This window comes from Citrus clementina, unplaced genomic scaffold (genome assembly GCF_000493195.1).
Source record: "Citrus clementina cultivar Clemenules unplaced genomic scaffold, Citrus_clementina_v1.0 scaffold_8, whole genome shotgun sequence".
Classification (NCBI taxonomy): Eukaryota; Viridiplantae; Streptophyta; class Magnoliopsida; order Sapindales; family Rutaceae; genus Citrus; species Citrus x clementina.
Genome location: NW_006262022.1, coordinates 2,869,641 through 2,888,258, shown reverse-complemented (window position 1 = coordinate 2,888,258; position 18,618 = coordinate 2,869,641). Strand labels below are relative to the sequence as shown.

The following is an 18,618-nucleotide window of genomic DNA, read 5'->3' as shown; positions in this document are numbered from 1 at the left end:
AATCTTAATGAACAAATAAATTAATACATACCCATATCCATATGCAGGCAGGCGATTCAAGCTTCCGGAGGAGGGAAGGAGGTGCCCCCACACATTTCAAAGAAAAATGTGAAAAGTGACGAAATTGAATATGAGCCTTTTTTTTGGAATTGGTTGGGTGTTTTGAAGTTGATGGGCCGACTTTTTTGTGACTACAGACAGGAGACAGCCCATACAAGGAGATTATGTGAGCGCGATGTTTATTTGAGGAGTTGGGCTCCTGACGTCATTTTAAAAATTTTATGAAGTCTCATTATTATATTTTGTAACACTTGGTTTTATGAAAATTACGAAAAAGATAAAATAATATAACACAGGTAATCAAATTTTAAACATACTTTTTTATAATAAAAATTTTATCATCAGGTAACTTTTTTTTTAACTGTCTCAAAGTTATTTTGAATTAAAAAAAAAAGATGTATATATGGGAGGGCTCGTAAATTATTTATTTTAATTGTATGAATTGGAATTATAATAAACTGTATTACCATTGATATATTTACTTTATTTTGAAATCAAAATAAATTGTTACAAGTTACTAAACTAACATTTGTTGATTATTATCATTATTTATTTATAATAATAATTAAAAAATGAAAATTTCAAAAATTAAGTGGGAACGATGTGATCACTTTAGAGATTGAGATTTCTATTCCAACCTCTCCCATGAAATAAGAACTCTACTAATAATTTCAAATTTTAGATGGGGCCTATCATTTTAATTCTAAGCACGCCATCAATGTAATTTCTAAAATAATAGAACTATGATAAAAAAAAAAAAAAAAAAGAATGGAAAGGGTGGGGGTGGGGAGGATTTTATAAGGATTTTAAAGAGGTGTCAAAAGCATCCAAACAGGCTACTAGCAAGTTGGCCATGGGGAGCCAACAAGATTTGTAGGGTTTAGAGTTTAGAAAGATGAACGTTTCCGTGATGTGAATTGTATACAACATGTAAAAGTGAGGGTTAAAAGAATGAAAACAATAATTTATAAAAGGTGAAATTACCAGTGATACGTCTTTTTTGTTTCTTTAACACTAATATTTATAATTAGAACTACCGGAACCAAACTAAAGAACTATTATTATGAAACAATCCAATTTTTTTTTTTTTTAAGTTTTTGCAATATGTCTGTCCCACTAATATTTAGAAACATATTTATTTATTTCTAATTTTTCAGAAAAAAAAAAAAATTGGATTCACCCGTATGAAACATGAGTTACTCCCTCTACAATGAGAGGACATGTTGCTTTCTATTCAATCAAAAGACAGTAAGGCCAATAATTTTTTTTTGTTCACTAACAAAAAGATGGCTAGGTGAGGAAATATCAAACTCAAAATTTATTGTAGTATTTGAAGGTGGCTGGATTTTTTTACCTTCACACGTATTTGTACCTTGTGAAGAACTTGTCACGACCGTTGGCCTCGATTTCGAAGGGATGAATAATTGGAAAAGGCACTCCGACGCCTAAGTTATTGTTTGATTAAGATTAAAAAAATAAAAAAATTGGAGAATATTAGTTTCTCTCTCTAGATATGAATAATACTTTTTTTGGAGGCCAAAGACCCATTTTCTCTTAGAGATAAGTGTTTATTTATAGATGATGAGTGATGTGAATTTATGGTTTTTCTTTGAACCCTCAATCGAATGACATGTGTCACTCATCATTCTTGTACACATGGAGGTGAATATGATCTAAGGAATTATTCTGGCTCTGTATGTTTCCTTACTCATATAACTCCGAAATAACTTAAGTATTGTTTATCCTAGAATAACTCAAGTGTTATTTATCCCAAAATATCGTAGATATTATTTATCCCATAATATATTATGTTATCTGATAAGACGGACACGTTGCATGGTTATGTGCCTTTTGGAATACAACACCTACAGTATTTAAGAAATCTTAGCAAATTAATTGACTATTGCTCGCAAAAAAGGATCACGCTAGGTGTCAAACATATGGATAAAATTTAAATATATATATATAATAAATTGATGGTTTTCTTTTCCACGGATATGACAGATAAGATAGTAGTTTGGACTACTTGAAACTTTTTCGACCTCCTATAACTTCATAAATAAAGTTGTATAGGATAAAGAATTTGAGAATTTAAGTCCTTTCGTGTGACGGTAAAAATATTTTCTCCAATATTTTTCCATGTTAAGCTCATGTGAATTTCTACTTATATCTCGAAGTTTTATTATGTTGGGCTTTACTGTCTTCCATGTCGGGTTTTAAATATGAATTTTTCATATATATATATATATGGCAAAACTACGTTGCATCACGGGTTTGATACCCTTTTCTTTTGTCTTTTTCAAGGTCAATTACAATAAAGTCCTGCTGTTAGTTATAAAAACAAAAACACTAAAAACTTTTAAATTTTCACACATTAGTCATGCACCTAAAGATTTTCAATTGTATTAATGCTTCTGGAAGCCATGATTTGTTTAGAATTCAAGCACTTATTCTCTATATACACACAAACACTAGTAAATTAAAAGATTTTTTTTGAATTATTTAAATTATTTTAAATAAAAGAAAACTAAGGAAATATTTAAATTATTTTCAAATAGAGTAATTATTTAGAATTTTTTTACTAAAAGATCTCAACCATATGGACGTGTGCTAATAACTATTTAAGTTGTTGAGGTGGAGTAACAAATATTAATTTATTTAAGTGTGCAATTAAATTTATTATTTTATTTAAGGGCAAAAACTCAACCAAAAATGCAAACTCTTTTTTCAAACAAACAAAAATTATTTTACAAATTCATAAACTAACAGTTTATTATTATTAGTAAATTAACATATTTTTACTACATAATTAAATAATTGATAATATGTTAAATAAATCTTATGTTACCAAAAAAAAAAAGTAACTACATTGAATATCAAATTAAATTTATTTTCATATTTTGTACATTACATTTGCTTTAGATAGTAAAATCTCTTGTGTTGGAATAAAAAAGATTATGGGGTTTGAACCTTGGTCACATGAGTGAGAGGAAATTAGTTGCCGTTATGTTAAATTAAAAAAAATCAATTTTATATTTATCATTAATTATGGTTCGTAAATAATATACATAGTTTAACTATATAATAACTAGTTAATTCTTTAATTAATAAGTAAATTTATTAATTTAAATAGATATTAATACATGTAAGAATAAGTCATTTAATTGGAAATCTAGTTCAATAGTGTAAAATATATATATATATATATATATATATATATATATATATATATATATATATATATATATATATTGTGGACTTTTATGTCATAATTATAAAACTTTTGATTTTTCTTATTTTACATGAACAAGAGGGGCCTTGAATGTTAATATCCTAGAATCAAATCTAAGCCATTATGCAAGTCTTGCGTTGTATCCAACGGTGAGTTTGAAAAAGATAAAAAATGGGGCACCAAACCCCATAGTAGGGTTGGCAATGGGACAGGATGAGATGGGATTTACTAATTTCAGTCTCATTCCGTATATGTAAATGGGATAAAAAAAAGTCTTAATCCCGTCCCTATATTTTTTTTAGGACAAAAATATGTCACAATCCCGTCCCAAAAGAGACGGGATCCTGCGGGATCCCATTCCAATTGGAAAAATTTTCATTCTTAATCGGTAATGAGATGGGATGGGATGAAATTTATCAATCTCACTCCCGTCCCGCATATGTAATTGGGATAAAAAAATGTCTCAATCCCGTTCCTAAATTGTTTTATGAGATAAAAATATGTCACAATCTCGTCTCAAATAGAATGAGATCCCGCAAGATCCCATCCATCGAAAAAAATTACCATCCCTACCTCAGAGGCAACGTAGCTGGACCCATATATATAGATATATATATATATTTGGCAAACTGAAAGAAAAGAAAAGAAAAGAAATAAATAAAAAAGCGAAGTTGACCAAAAGCTGCAGTGAATCTGAATCCAAAATTAGAGAAAATCAAAAGTCTCCAAAATAGAATAATGCAGCAGATTACTCACGTGCGCCGCGCCCAAAAAGAAACTTCCATGATTGTAAAATTAACACAAAGACAAAAACATGGCCAGGTGCCTCTTTCTGTTTTGTCTTCACAGATTCACTCTGACAAGAAAACTCTGACACAACGCACAGCTCTTTTCCCAAGAACACAAAAATCCCAATCAGATTCAGGACAAAGATCATGGATTCCCAGAAATTGTCAGCTTTTCTCTCTTCCTTAGTCTCTCAATTATTTCTCCTCCTCCTCCTTTTGTTCCCGGATTCTGATGCCACTCAAAGGACAAACCTTTTCCCTCTAATTTCCCATTTTATTTCATCACAACAGGTCGCTGCTTCTTTGACTTTTCTTTCGATTTCCAGGAAAAGAAAGCGAACCCATTCGTCGGAAGAAGAGCTTGAGCCGACCCATGATGACAAATCCTCCAGACTCGGACATGGGCTGAGTCAACTCGGTTTTACTCGGCTACCTGACTCGTTCAGGGGCTCTTTCAAAATGAGCTCTTCCACATTCAGATGGCTATCTGGTTTGCTCGAGCCGTTACTGGACTGCCGTGACCCGGTTGGTTTGCCCTTGAATCTCTCGGCTGATATTCGCCTCGGTATTGGGCTCTTTAGGTTAGTTAATGGGTCAACTTACAGTGAAATTGCAACCAGATTTGAAGTCACTGAGTCGGTGACTCGGTTTTGTGTTAAACAGTTGTGTCGCGTCCTTTGCACCAATTTTCGATTCTGGGTTGCGTTTCCTGGACCAGAAGAGCTTGGATTGATATCAAAATCCTTTGAGGAACTCACAGGGTTGCCTAATTGTTGTGGTGTTATTGATTGTACTAGGTTCAAGATTATTAAAATTGATGGATCAAATTCTTCAAAAGACGAAGATAGCATTGCAGTGCAAATTGTTGTTGACTCATCTTCAAGAATATTGAGCATTGTTGCCGGCATTCGTGGTGATAAGGGTGATTCAAGAGTCCTGAAGTCTTCAACTTTGTATAAAGATATTGAAGAAAAGAAGTTATTGAATTCTAGTCCAATTTGCGTTAATGGGGTGGCCGTGGATCAGTATTTGATTGGTGATGGAGGGTACCCTTTGCTTCCATGGCTAATGGTGCCATTTGTTGATGCAAATCCAGGGTCAAGTGAAGAGAATTTCAATGCAGCGCATAATTTGATGCGTGTTCCAGCATTGAAAGCCATTGCTAGTTTGAAGAACTGGGGTGTTTTGAGTAGGCCAATTGATGAGGATTTTAAGACTGCAGTTGCTCTTATTGGTGCTTGTTCAATTCTACACAACGCTCTACTAATGAGAGAGGATTTCTCTGGTTTGTTTGAGGAGTTGGGAGATTACTCATTGCATGATGAAAGCTCTCAGTATTATAGTGATGCTAGCTTGGAGGAAAAGGCTTCTGCTATACGAAGTGCATTAGCTACCAGAGCAAGAGTTCAACATGACTCAAGTTATCATAGGGATCCCAGCAGTTCGGTACAATGATTGCCTTTCAAGTAAGAGATCAGACTTAATTTTAGATAGTCAATAGAGGATTATTTAACAACTATCATGAAGTCCATTTGAATTCATTAATTTTTCCCCTCCCATTACACTTATGCCCCCTTGTCCTAGCAAGTATTGTTTATACTTCAACCTATTTTTTATTTTTTATTTTTTTGAAATGTAACCATTTTAACGTCCTATTAATGTAGACACCATCAATTTAGCATCGGTTGTTCATTGCTTAATCAAGTGAAAGCTTTTTCTTTCCTTTTCTCCTGCAATTAGTCCTCAAACTTAATATCTTAACTTCCTTTCTGATAATAATATAAAATCTGGATTGTGACTAATTTCGTACCACACCAAAATGAAATTTTATCAGAATTCTTGTGTTAGTGATGCATCCATGTCATAAAGAACATAGTAAGTGATTTATTTTGTGGATTTGATGTGTTGTTCTCATATTTATATAAAGGCTATTTCCAAAAACTCCCAGTGAGACAATCTTCCTAAGAAATGGTATAACATTCATTTGGTCTGAATGAGTGTTGACAAGTATCTACACTGATTGTGTGCGGACTATAAGTGTTGAGTCTCACTTTTTAGATAAAAATAGTGAGTTTTTGGGTTGAGGTGGTGTCCACCTTTAGGTATAGAGGCCTTTTCAAAGACTCTGTAAATAAGCACCTTCCCAACAAATTCTCCTGCAACTTTTGGTTTGGGTTGTTATCCATCTGTGTATTAAGACCTTTTTCAGAGGACCTTTAAGGTGAAAATCTCTCCACCAAGTCTTCCTTGGCTGCCATTCAATCTACAAAGTGATAGATTTGTGTGTGTACTGATATATGATACTAGGAATCTCTTAAAAATTGCTTAGGATGATTATCATTGCTTATAGGTCCCTTTTGCATGGGCTTTGGCTGATCTTTGGATGACGGACATGGTTTGCTAGCTGCATTTAGTTTTTCTGACAATCAAAGAAATGTTCTTTTGGGGGTCTGGAGCAGCGATTCTTTATATGAAAAATATTGGTTCCTAACTTAAGATTCAACCTCGGATGAAATGTAAGACTAACAAAGTTTTGTAGAACCAAGTTAAACCGAGTACAATATGTTTTTGAGCAGTGGAGTTGTTCTTGTTCTCCTTTGTATGCATAAAGTATAAACATACATTTGAGTTGGTTATTGTTAATACATGGATAATATCATGTGATGTTTTCACCACCCATTCAAGGAAACGACTTGGAAGGATATACCCATTGGTCATATCGGGCACTAGAAGCATAGCATGCAATTCTAGAAGTTTGACAGCAGATATTAACATAATGTTACTTCAGTCAATAAAATCCACTTTTTTTTTCCTTTTTCCTTTTCGTTTTCTATCGATTTTGCAATGAACAGAAATATTGAAAAAAGTCTATAATAAGGTTAATAATTATTATGCTTTTTTTGGGTGGTTTTATTAGATGTTAGAAAACATTTAGATTTATTTATTTATTATTATTATTTTAATGATACTCAAGACACATTTGAGTAGTATATTTGGTTCTTGTTCTTTTATGAAGAGAAATGATCTAAATATATATGAATAGCTATCGTTACAGTTGATGGGCCTGCATTCTCAAGACCAATATACTGTATAACTGCCAAACTGAAATGTAATCAGATTTCAAGTCATCAGTGAAGCTGTGAGTTCTAGTCTCAAAGCTGATTCTGATATACTAGTGATGCAGTAAACAGGAGTAGCTTGTTGCATCAGACTCGGACCATAGAATTAGTTAATAAAAATCTAACTATTACTTGATCCATGTAATTCAGGAAGAATACTCTTGACCTTTTTTTAAAAAAAATCAAAATCAAATTCTTTAAGAGAGAAGGGTTACTTATGTTTGGTTTAATGCCCTTAATTCTGTTAAATAACTTAATTTAGAAGTTCCATATGGAATTCCAGGATAAAGAATTATACAGAAGCTCAGTGATGCTTCAGTGAATGCAGGAAGCGAACTTTCTTTTTTGAGGTGTCCGAGCTCCATTTTTATCTAACTGCATTATAGGTTCACTTGTATTCTTCTTTTGCTGCATCTTTCTGGTAAATATGACATGAGAATTTTACATTGTCGTGTCATTAACTTCTAAAAACCAACAGACTTCATTGACGGCCTAAAAACTTTATGTTTTATGGTCCTTTTTGTGAGCCTGTTGAGAAACTTGTTTTCTGATCATATGATTGTCTCAGATCTAGAAGCATATGTTTTGTTTAGACGGTAGAGTTAGCACCCATATAGGAGAAAAGCATGAGAAACTAACCAAGAGCTATTGCCAGCTGAAGGAAGAGAGCAAGGCAGGGGTGGATACAGTGGCGGAAGTTATTTTGGCCTATATTTGACCCAATTTTTTCCTCCAAAAAAGATATAAGGGTGGGCAAAGTTTAAATAATTTTTTTTTTTTTATCTCCCTACCTCCCCCATGATTCGAACTCGGGTGACTAGCCGTATAAAACTGCTTCAAAACTACTTGGCCAAGGCCCTAGGGGCATCAATTCACTGAAATATGATTGTTGATAGACTGGACAAAATAAAATGCATCATTCCCCAATTTGCTATGATATGGTCATGTTTGATATGTTTGTGTTTTTCTTTTCTTTTGTAACAAAGATGACAACTGAATGTTACAGTGTGACATTATTCAGTTTTGCAAACGATAGACTTTGTTACGGCCTAAAATTCTAAAACACTATATTTTCTATGGTATCTATTCACATTCCTGTCAAGAAACTTGTTTGCTGATTTATTATAGTTAAGTGAAACTTTGAAATGGATGAGTTTGAGACATGTACAGAAGTAGGAATGCTAGTTCTACTTATACTGTACAGGTACCAGCAATAGAGGACAATATTATATATCACTGAAAACACAGCCAAGATCAAAGAAGCCATCGGCAGATGAAGTCATGGAGTACACAGAATAGGATGTATATCAGTCCTCAAATTGCTTGGACAAGGTTACGTTGAACCGAGTTGGAGCATGCTGTGTGCATATGTTTGTTTCTCTTCTTCTCTTTCCGGCCCTTTGTTCAAGGAATAACTACCCATGGCCTCTTTCTGCTACCAAAAGATCTGTCCATTTCAGATTGGTTAGTGGTCATGCTCTTAAGTTATATGCATTCAGTGTTAAAAAATGATGTGCACATGAGACATTTCTTCAATTTTCTGAACATTTTCCAAGCACATAAGGGGCAACAGTGAACTGGGCATGTAAATGTGCAAAGGAAAATATTCTAAACAATAGATAGTGTCTGCAATTGAGTGACAGAAGGCAGTCCAAATTGTTCAATAAAGCAAAGTTACTTTAGTAGCAGCCTTTTATAGTTTTATTTCCAGGTGCACGGGGACCAAATAAAAATTACCTAGAACAAATACTAAATTATTAGAGAAAAATTATCATCTCCAATGGCCAAAAAGACACAAGAGTACTAAATTATTAGAGAAAAATTAGCATCTCCCATGACCAAAAAGACAAAAGAGTAAGTGATACTGGAAGAGTCAATGATAAGGAGGGTGGGTGAGGTTCTAGTGGATGTCGATGTGGACCAACCAACTCTGAGTAACCAAAGTGGAGAAAAATTTGGCAACAACAGTACCCACTATCACCATATTTGCACTTTCTTTTATTGGAGTTGTTAAGCTCAAAATCTCAAGGCTTTGATTCTAAGAAAATATGCTCTCTCAAACCCTCAACAAACTTTGAAGTTTCCTTCAAGAATATTTTGGGTAACCCTATGTCTCATTTCCAATGATTTATGCTACTACTTAAATCACAATCGCCCACTAAATTAATTAGTCAGAGATTTAAACATTAGTATCTATTAATAGTTATCTTCATATTCATATTTAGTTAAATCCTATTATTATCAAATAAAATCATACACCATTATACTGATTAACTCAAATAATCACACTAGTCATATAATACTAAATAGTCAAATTGAAATTTACTTAGCTACCCCTTTCTTATTTTATAAGTGAAGAGAATTAAATCCAAAAGACATGTAAGGTATCTCTTATTATCAAGAAAGGTGACGTAATGAACAAGCTTGTGGCAATAAGCTGCCTAAGAAGGCCAGCGTGGCTTGGTGACTTTGAAACATCCAGCTCCTGCTTCACCGAGTAACAGCAGCATGCTTCATCAAGTTTCCCACTAGTGAGCTTAATTCGGTGAATGAAAATTTTTAATTTTTTTTTTGGGTATTAGATAATTTTTTTTATCAAAAGCTGTTTCTTTGTTAATTGGAAGCAAACGTCAGAGCAGTATAGGAGAGTGAAAGCCAAAGTGAAGAGAGAAAGAAGAATATAAAAGAGAAAAGTAATTGAAAATGAGAAAAGAGAAAGAAGAAGAGTGAAGACAAGCCGGAGAAATTTACATACCCAAGATCCCTATTCCCTAGCAATAAATATAAATATAAATAATATTCCGTGAAATAAACATAAATAATAGAATAGCCTAGTAATATGTTATGATTATATATGTGTATGTTATATGATTAATTATGTCATGAGATGTGATTGTGAATCACCAAATATGTACCATTCTCATTAGGTATTCTGTATATACATATTAACATGTGTAATTTACTTTATTCATGCGATAATGTTAATTTTTGGAATATAAAATGATTTCGTGGTTATCATATATTATATTTAGTATAAAGTTTGTGTTGCACGATTATTTCCTATGGGCTAGGATTTATGCATGTCACTATTTAGAAGCACCCACCGTATATATCTAGTCATAATAGATTCAAATATTAATATCTATGTAGTTATATTTCTATTGGGAGTTCAATAAATCCAATTGAATCTATTCAATAGTTCTAATAAAATCAAGCACCATCATATTTATAAATTCGTCCATGTATCAACTACGCAGAAACCTTTACAAACACTAAAAAATCAATATGAATAATAATGTAGTTTACATATTATTAAGCACCCACCAAATTAATCATAGATTCAAATTCTAATCAATAGTTCGAATAAAAATCACACACCGTCGTATTTATGTACTCGTCGGCCGTATCTCACTCAACTGAGCAAAATCTCTTGTAAATACCCAAATAATCACTAAAAATAAGACCAACTGTCAAATTGAGATTTTACTGAACGAACCCCTTTCTTATTTTTTAAGGAAAAGAATTGTATTATCTAAAAGACATGAAAAGCGTCACTCTTATTTGTCAAGAAATGTGAGGTGGCCACCAACTCTGCTTTCTGCATATACCGAACCAACATGGGGCCATGTGTGAAAATTCTAATCTTCTTCCCTTCACCAACCCTTTACCAACTTTCCTTAGCCACATTTTTTTTAATTCTAATTACAAAATAATATGCCCCCCACCACCCTCAAAGAGAGCCTAATCTTCTAGCAAACGTACCTACAATCACCTAATTACCCCCAAGGTAATCTCATAACGATATACATAAATCCCAACTTAAATAAAGAAAAAGGACGACTAAAATTTTAAAAATATGCTAAGAATTTATGTTGATTAAAGAAATGAAAACATTTAATTGACGAGAAAATAAGTCTAACGCTGGCTACAATTAATTATTATAAGAGAGAGTGATGAAATAATGATGAAAAAAATGTTGGGGAACAAATATTTGAGCGTGGGCCACGAAGCCTGACGCGAACAAAAAGACTCATGCTGTCTAACTTTGGACTTCACCAACCCCCGACCGGGTTTTCCATCCAGCCCGGGCAAGCAAACCGGCCTCTCAATTTCCCATATAAACCCCATCACAGCCTTCAGATTTTCCAACTCAAGTTACTCTTTAAAACTCCAAAATCCAACATCAAAAGAAAAGACTTGCGTCAATGGCTTCCAACGCAGAAGATCAACAAAACCAACAAGGCGGACACAAGGAAGTTGGCCACAAGAGCCTGCTCCAATCCGATGCCCTCTACCAGGTGACTTTTAATATATATATATATATATAATTCATACAATAATTTAATTACCCTTTACACAAAAGGCTTTCCGTCATATTCTTGTTCCTGGTTCGAACTTCTAAATTCACCATTTTTTATATATTTTTCTTTCTTGCAGTATATTCTTGAAACCAGTGTGTACCCAAGAGAGGCTGAATCAATGAAGGAGCTTAGAGAATTGACTGCCAAACATCCATGGTTGGTATTTTTAAATTCACTATTGTTTTGTATCACTTCCAAAAATAAGAAAAAATAAAAATTTACCAGTTAAATAAATCAACAGACGGTCACAAAAGTTTTTGAGATGATGAAACAGGAACGTTATGACAACGTCGGCAGACGAAGGGCAGTTCTTGAACATGCTGTTGAAGCTGGTCAATGCAAAGAACACAATGGAGATTGGAGTCTACACAGGCTACTCTCTTTTGGCCACTGCCCTTGCCCTTCCTGATGACGGAAAGGTAATATTGATGATTTTATCATCCACCTATATGTTAATTTTAGTAACATCCCCAAAATGGGATGGATAAATGAAAAGGTGTAATAACTAGCAATAATTGTGCCATTATTTTTATTCCTTTTTTTTTTTTATTTATATACATATATTTCCTTTGCTTCGGTTGCAGATTTTGGCCATGGACATCAACAGAGAAAATTATGAATTGGGGCTGCCAGTTATCCAAAAAGCTGGTGTTGCTCACAAGATTGACTTCAGAGAAGGCCCTGCCCTGCCTGTTCTTGACCTACTGATCCAAGATGTAAAAAATCTCACCACACTCACCATTCCAAAAACACAAAATTGTTTTCCATATTTTTGCTCTCATTCTTTAATTCATTTCTTCCTCAAAAAAGAAAAAAAGAAAATTGTGAATGTGAAAATGCTACAAAACGCATTTGATAGTCTGTTAAATATATTAAAAAAAATGTGAATCATGTTTAGTAGAATTATAAAAATTGTTTTAACAAGTTTTAGGCCACCCATGACCCATCCTACCTAAAGTTGGGAGAATAATAGGAAAATTTATTATTACTACAATTAGATAAACAACCAACATGATCTTTTCTTTTTTTAAAAAAAAAAGAAAAAAAGAAGAGCACCATTTCCATTAAAACGTCTGGCAAAAATAAAACATAAAGAATGTCCTTTATTTTATTCTTTTTTATTTGATGTAAATTAATTAGTGACTGCGTGTGGTGAACCTCAGGAGAAGAACCATGGGTCCTTTGACTTCATATTTGTGGACGCTGATAAGGACAACTACCTAAACTACCACAAGAGGTTGGTTGAGTTGGTGAAGGTTGGAGGGGTGATCGGGTACGACAACACCCTATGGAACGGATCCGTCGTGGCGCCACCTGATGCTCCCCTTAGGAAGTACGTTAGGTATTACCGAGACTTCGTCTTGGAGCTCAACAAGGCCCTTGCTGCTGACCCCAGGATTGAAATCTGCATGCTCCCCGTTGGCGATGGAGTCACTATCTGCCGTCGGATCAAGTGAAATGCCTAAACCAATTCTCTGAGGGGGTCCGCCGCAGATGACCGGTACCTCGAAGATAATGCTACATGTGATTTTACCATTTTTTTCCCCTCTCTCGTGCTTTTTTCTTTTTAATGCAAATTATTGTACTTTATTTTATCGATGCAAAATGGACTATTGGCTAAGGCTAGTTTAAAAATAATCAGTTGTGAAGAAAATCAATTAAATGTTTGGTAGATTTTATTTTTAGAAATATTATGAGTTTTGAAAGCACTGTTAAACTGTCGAGAGAAACAAATAACTGAAATGTACATTATGTAGGATAAAGTTTACTTCTACATATAAAAATATGTACATACAATGTTTTTAATTGTGTATTATAATAATGTTAACCTAATTTTTTATGATATATTGATTTTTTTTGTCTTAAAACAATTGATAATTAAATTTATAATATAGTGAAACAAGTTTAATAATAATTCAACCAACAAATTGATATTAATAAATTTATATTGATGAATTATAATAAAAATTTATTAAAATATTGATTTTGTTTCCAATTTGAATAAGGATAATTTTGGGCTTATGTAATAATTTTGGAATTGTATTAAAGGATAAAATTGATTCTTGAAATCAGAATTTAAAAGTTATTTCCTTTCTTATTTTTCAAAATCAGTTGTACGAGGGATTTATTTTGACAAAAGTGATTTTAATTTTTTTTTTTTAACAAACACTCAAATTAATTTTTAAAATTTCAAAATCACTTTTAAGCCTCCAAAAAATAATCTCAAACGGGCCCTAAATCTTATATGAAATTATCCCGATTTAATATGGGATATTAAAAAAATATCACGGCTAGTGCATAGTGAGATTTGGACTCTTCTCAAGAGATTTATTTATACTGTTAGTTATTTGTGGAAGTAAATCAGAAAATTTCCGAAAATGGAGAAATTCATTTTGTGATATATTTTTATTTTAGATAAGTTCCCTGTGTGGGTAATTGAAGTTTCATTGTCAAACATGAACACATCGTTAGTTAAGTATCATCTCATTTTACCTGCATCAACTTGATAATATGCCCTTTTTCAGGGAAAAAAATGAAAAAAGAATAAAGACAGAAGAGGACATGTAACGCGCTATCATTGTATGCTTGCTTTTTATATTATACAAGTCAATTTATAGAACTACATTGTGATTGTGTTTAATTCTGAGAAAGTAAAAAGCATAGTGTTGAATACTATGTCAACAAATCCCATGATGGTGGTGGACCTCGCATGGCCCGTTCCTTGATTCTGGCACCTCACCTACCCAGCCACGTACCTTAATCTCAGGTAATTTTATCATTAATAAACGGGTTTTATATACACACCATGGAACAAGTACAAATAATGGTATGCAATGAAATGGTAAATCCGCACCACCTAAGAATGAAGAGAATGAAAAAAATACTTTCAAAGTGTCTCTATGGCTTTAAGTTTTCACTCTAATGGTTTCAAAAAGGAGTCGCTCGTTGTAAATATAGATAAAAGAAACCCACCGTCCATCCACCGAATTAGACTTTATTTGGAATTGAGATGATGTAACTTTTAAATTATAGCTGTTGTGAAAAAAAAAAGTAACTATGAAATAAAAATTAATAGTATATATAGTACATACTATTTTTAAATAATAATTTTAATAAAATTATTAAAAATATAATAAATATACTTTAATATTGTATCTTTTAAGTTATAATTGTTCAATCTCAATTCCAATGGATCTTTAATGTCGAGTGCAACCCGTTGTCCTGTCAACACGAGTACTTGTAGAAAATGTTGCTTCAAGAATGGAGTTTGGCCCACTCGCGATATCACTCATTAATAAAATTGAGAACGACGTACCGAGACTTTCCGATGTGCCCATGATTTCCATCAGTAAGAGACCTGCCTAGTACGAGCGAGACATTTGATGTCGTCATTGAATGCAAATGCTTATTATGGCCGCATTGTTTGGTATTGTGATTAGGCTATATAGCTTAAAAGCTGATAAAGCAACCACAATGCCAATTTGAAGCAATGCTTATTACGGCCGCATTGTTTGGTATTGTGATTAGGCCATATAGCTTAAAAGCTGATAAAGCAACCACAATGCCAATTTGAAGCAACGGTGGCTCTCCTTAACTCCACAACCTACAAGTGATGCCAATTTGAAGTAACGGTGGCTCTCTTCGACTCCACAAGCGATTAATGAACTAGAATGCATGCGAAGGACAAATGCATGTGGAGGATAAAACCCCTTTCACTTCAACAGCAACAACTTTACATCGACTTCAACAGCAACAACTTGACATCGATCAAACTTTCCTGGTATATATCTCATAGTTTTCACCTATGGGCCAAAGAAAAAGCGGTATCAATTTTCCGAATTGATGGAGCTTTGACTCGACTCCATTCCTGGCTTGTTTGGAGAGAAATACCGACCCAATCTAAAAATTCCCAACCCAAATACATACACTAGATAGAAATGTTGATTCTCAAGGTCAAGGAGGTACCTATTTAAATTGTGCAGAAACTTGCAAACTAAACTCAATCTACATCATTCCGCAAGGGAAATTGGAAATGCAGCACAATGGCTTATCTGTGAGACTGCGACAATGCAAACTAAACTACAATGAAACATCCAATGAGAAACAGAGCCGTGTTGGAAACTCGCAATGCATCAAGACTTCACTAGTTGAATAGTCTGCCATAACATTTTTTAACAAGCCCTTGTTGTACTTCAAAAATATTCTACTTGGCAATCTTATATGAACTTTCTTTCTACCAAGAAAGGAGCAACAATCCAAGCTAAAGTCTCAATATAAATCATAGAAGTGAATAATATAACTTCAGTATACTTGGACAAAATTAATTCACTAATAGCAATCAAATCCAATACAAGCAAAAAGCATTATTTTCAAGAAGTAAATATAAAGAAACAATAATCGATGAGGATAATATTATTACATGAACATTAACCTCCCAACAGTAATAAAACAAACAGCTGAAATACCTTCTTGAGAAGGTTTACCCAAAACACTAGACCAATGAAGCATGAGACAAAAGAAATGTGCATCAAACATACAAGCAATCGGTAACAAAATAGAAGAAAAAAACTCCGGGTCATATTTCAAGTGTTACAACATATTAGATTCTAAAGTAGAGAGCTGGGGACAGCTAAAATCTAGAAAGGTGAATCAGAACAACGAATGCAACAAACCTTCAACAATGAATAGGTTATAGCATATTCCAAAACAGATAAATTGACAACAAACGAATGTCAGACAATCAAACAAGAGTTATTAATCATACCAAGGTGGACTAACAAATATAAAAAGGCGAATCAGAAGAAAAATAAAATTTGGTCTAATGTATTAAGAGAAAAAAAATTGTCAGAAATAAAAGCACGGGGAATTTCTACTAACGCAATGGTTGCAATAAACCTTCAACAATGACTAGGCTGCAGAAACAAACAAATTCTAGAAGGTTTGATTGTTAAAACCACAATAAACCACATTATATCCAGATAAACACTTCAAGAATAAGGATTCTTGACATTGGTAAAACGGGCAAGATAGAATTCATCCACTGAATTACTTCAAATTTGAAATCACCAAAATGACGAAAATCAACTAAAATGCAAACATCACCAGACCATTCTTTTTCTTTACCCCTTTTTTTGTTCCTTTTTTCTTTTAGCAAGGAGCAAAGCAGTAGCAATCAAACTACTTGAAATTATAGCCTAATTACCATATCACTAAAGAATCACCATGATGTTCTCAAAACCATGCCAGACCAGACAAAAGCAAGAGATACAGCAACATATCAATCAAGCAAAATAAAAGTGTATTAGACATTATTTATATAAATTAGATACTAACATCGTTTGAAAAAAATTACTCTAGATGGATCTACTTCCCGTATATTGATGAAAATAACATTCAATTGACAACTCTTTAGGTCTCGTAGATAAATAAAAAACCAATATTATGCCTCACAAGATGCCTAATCTTCGACATAACAACCAGTCATCACACATTCAATAGAATTAAACCTGAACATTATAATAACAATTAAACTAAATTTAAACTAAGAACATCCCAAATGAAAATTAATTGACACTAAAACATGCATTAGACAACCATATCATCCATTACAAAATTTAACCTTCAACAGTAATTCATTACCGCCTCACCAAAGCCTTAATATCTCATAAACTACTAACATTTAATGATCCAGTCTCAAAATAACCAAAATTTCATAAAAAAGTAAAACAAACAAACTAAAATAGCAAAACGAAAAGCCGTTTCGTTTCGCTTCCTTGCATTCCCGCTCAACGGTAACTCTTCTGGAACCGAGCCCTAGCGCCACGTCCACCGAACTTCTTGGGCTCGCACCGGCGTGGGTCTGCCACAAGCAGGGTCCTGTCGTACCTAACGAGAATGTCCTTAATCTCCTTCTTGCTCTGCTCGTCAACATACTTCTGGTAGAAAGCCACGAGAGCCTTGGCGATGCTCTGACGGATGGCGTAGATCTGCGACGTGTGTCCCCCGCCCTTCACGCGGATTCTCATGTCCACGCCGGCGAATCGGTGTCGCCCGAGCAAGAGAATTGGCTCGTATGCCTTGAAGCGGAGGATCTCCGGCTCGACTAACTCGATCGGGCAGCCGTTAATCTTGATCAACCCACGACCGCGCTTGCAGTAAGTCACGGCGACCGCAGTCTTCTTGCGGCCGAAGCATTGTACAGATTCCACTGGACCTGCTTTTGCTGTCGCCATTTTCTGTTAGGGTTTGCTATGAGGGTAGCGCGCGCGCGACACACAGAGAAACCCTAAAATGACTATCAGTGGAGGAGCGCGAGGGACTACGTGGGGCTTATATAGTTAGTGTTTAGGGTTTTCTCAGTTTTTGGAAATGCCCTTAGGGTTTTGGATAATTACATTTATGCTTGAAACGGTGCGTTTCAATATAATTTTTATAATTTAAAACTAAACAACTATGAAAAATGCTAAATAAGTAAATAGCCGTAAGGACGAGGGAAGGACGACCAAAATGGTAGCACTTGCTGCTGTTTCATGCGCCATTCTCTCTCTTATTTGTGACCCACAATAACTATTAAAATTATAATTAAAAAAATAAAAAAGTAGGAAAATCGAGCTTTTTTGCTAAACCTTATCATCTTCGTTTAGCAGCACTTCTCTCCTAAAGCTCTGCACATCTATTCTGTTGGAAAAAAAAAAAAGGATTATTTTGTTAAAAAACGACTGACGATGATCAACTAATGATCTCTTATAAAAGAAGAAGAAGAAGAAGAAGAAGAAAAGCCATAACCTTGCATTCAATGGAGCTGCCACCATGATGCTGATGTATAAAGAGCCAATAAAGCCACCGCCACCATGCCAATGCATCACAGGTCTAACAAAGCCATCGCCATAATGCCAATACTGCCATTGCTAAAGGTCTCATTTATCTCTCTCTCTCTCTCTCTCTCTCTCTCTCTCTCTCTCTCTCACTTGTATACGATCAATTATCTGTCAAATAAGTAAAAATAATAGTTCTGTGGTTTATGATAATTTTGTAAAAAAATTCAATTAGGCGATTTA

The 18,618-nt window shown here is 33.8% G+C and overlaps 2 protein-coding genes across 2 annotated transcripts; one reads left to right on the top strand and one right to left on the bottom strand.

Moving 5' to 3' along the window:
* Positions 1-11,335: 11,335 nt before the first annotated feature.
* LOC18035451 (caffeoyl-CoA O-methyltransferase) lies at positions 11,336-13,198 on the top strand. The gene is made up of 5 exons (XM_006422921.2): positions 11,336-11,497; positions 11,637-11,716; positions 11,835-11,979; positions 12,145-12,276; positions 12,724-13,198. The coding sequence occupies exons 1-5, from the start codon at positions 11,405-11,407 to the stop codon at positions 13,015-13,017; spliced, it is 744 nt and encodes a 247-aa protein (XP_006422984.1). The 5' UTR covers positions 11,336-11,404; the 3' UTR covers positions 13,018-13,198.
* A 3,920-nt stretch (positions 13,199-17,118) lies between these two features.
* LOC18035602 (40S ribosomal protein S16) lies at positions 17,119-17,868 on the bottom strand. The gene has a single exon (XM_006422919.2). It carries the CDS (start codon positions 17,791-17,793, stop codon positions 17,347-17,349), a length of 447 nt encoding a protein of 148 aa, XP_006422982.1. The 5' UTR covers positions 17,794-17,868; the 3' UTR covers positions 17,119-17,346.
* Between the last annotated feature and the right edge of the window lie 750 nt (positions 17,869-18,618).

What these genes read in the sequence shown, in the direction of transcription:
- LOC18035602 (XM_006422919.2), bottom strand. Translation starts at nt 17,793, where the DNA reads ATGGCGACAGCAAAAGCAGGTCCAGTGGAATCTGTACAATGCTTCGGC.
- LOC18035451 (XM_006422921.2), top strand. Translation starts at nt 11,405, where the DNA reads ATGGCTTCCAACGCAGAAGATCAACAAAACCAACAAGGCGGACACAAG. An exon ending in TTGACTGCCAAACATCCATG is followed by an intron (nt 11,717 to 11,834) that starts GTTGGTATTTTT and finishes ATGATGAAACAG; the next exon opens with GAACGTTATGACAACGTCGG. An exon ending in CCCTTCCTGATGACGGAAAG is followed by an intron (nt 11,980 to 12,144) that starts GTAATATTGATG and finishes CTTCGGTTGCAG; the next exon opens with ATTTTGGCCATGGACATCAA.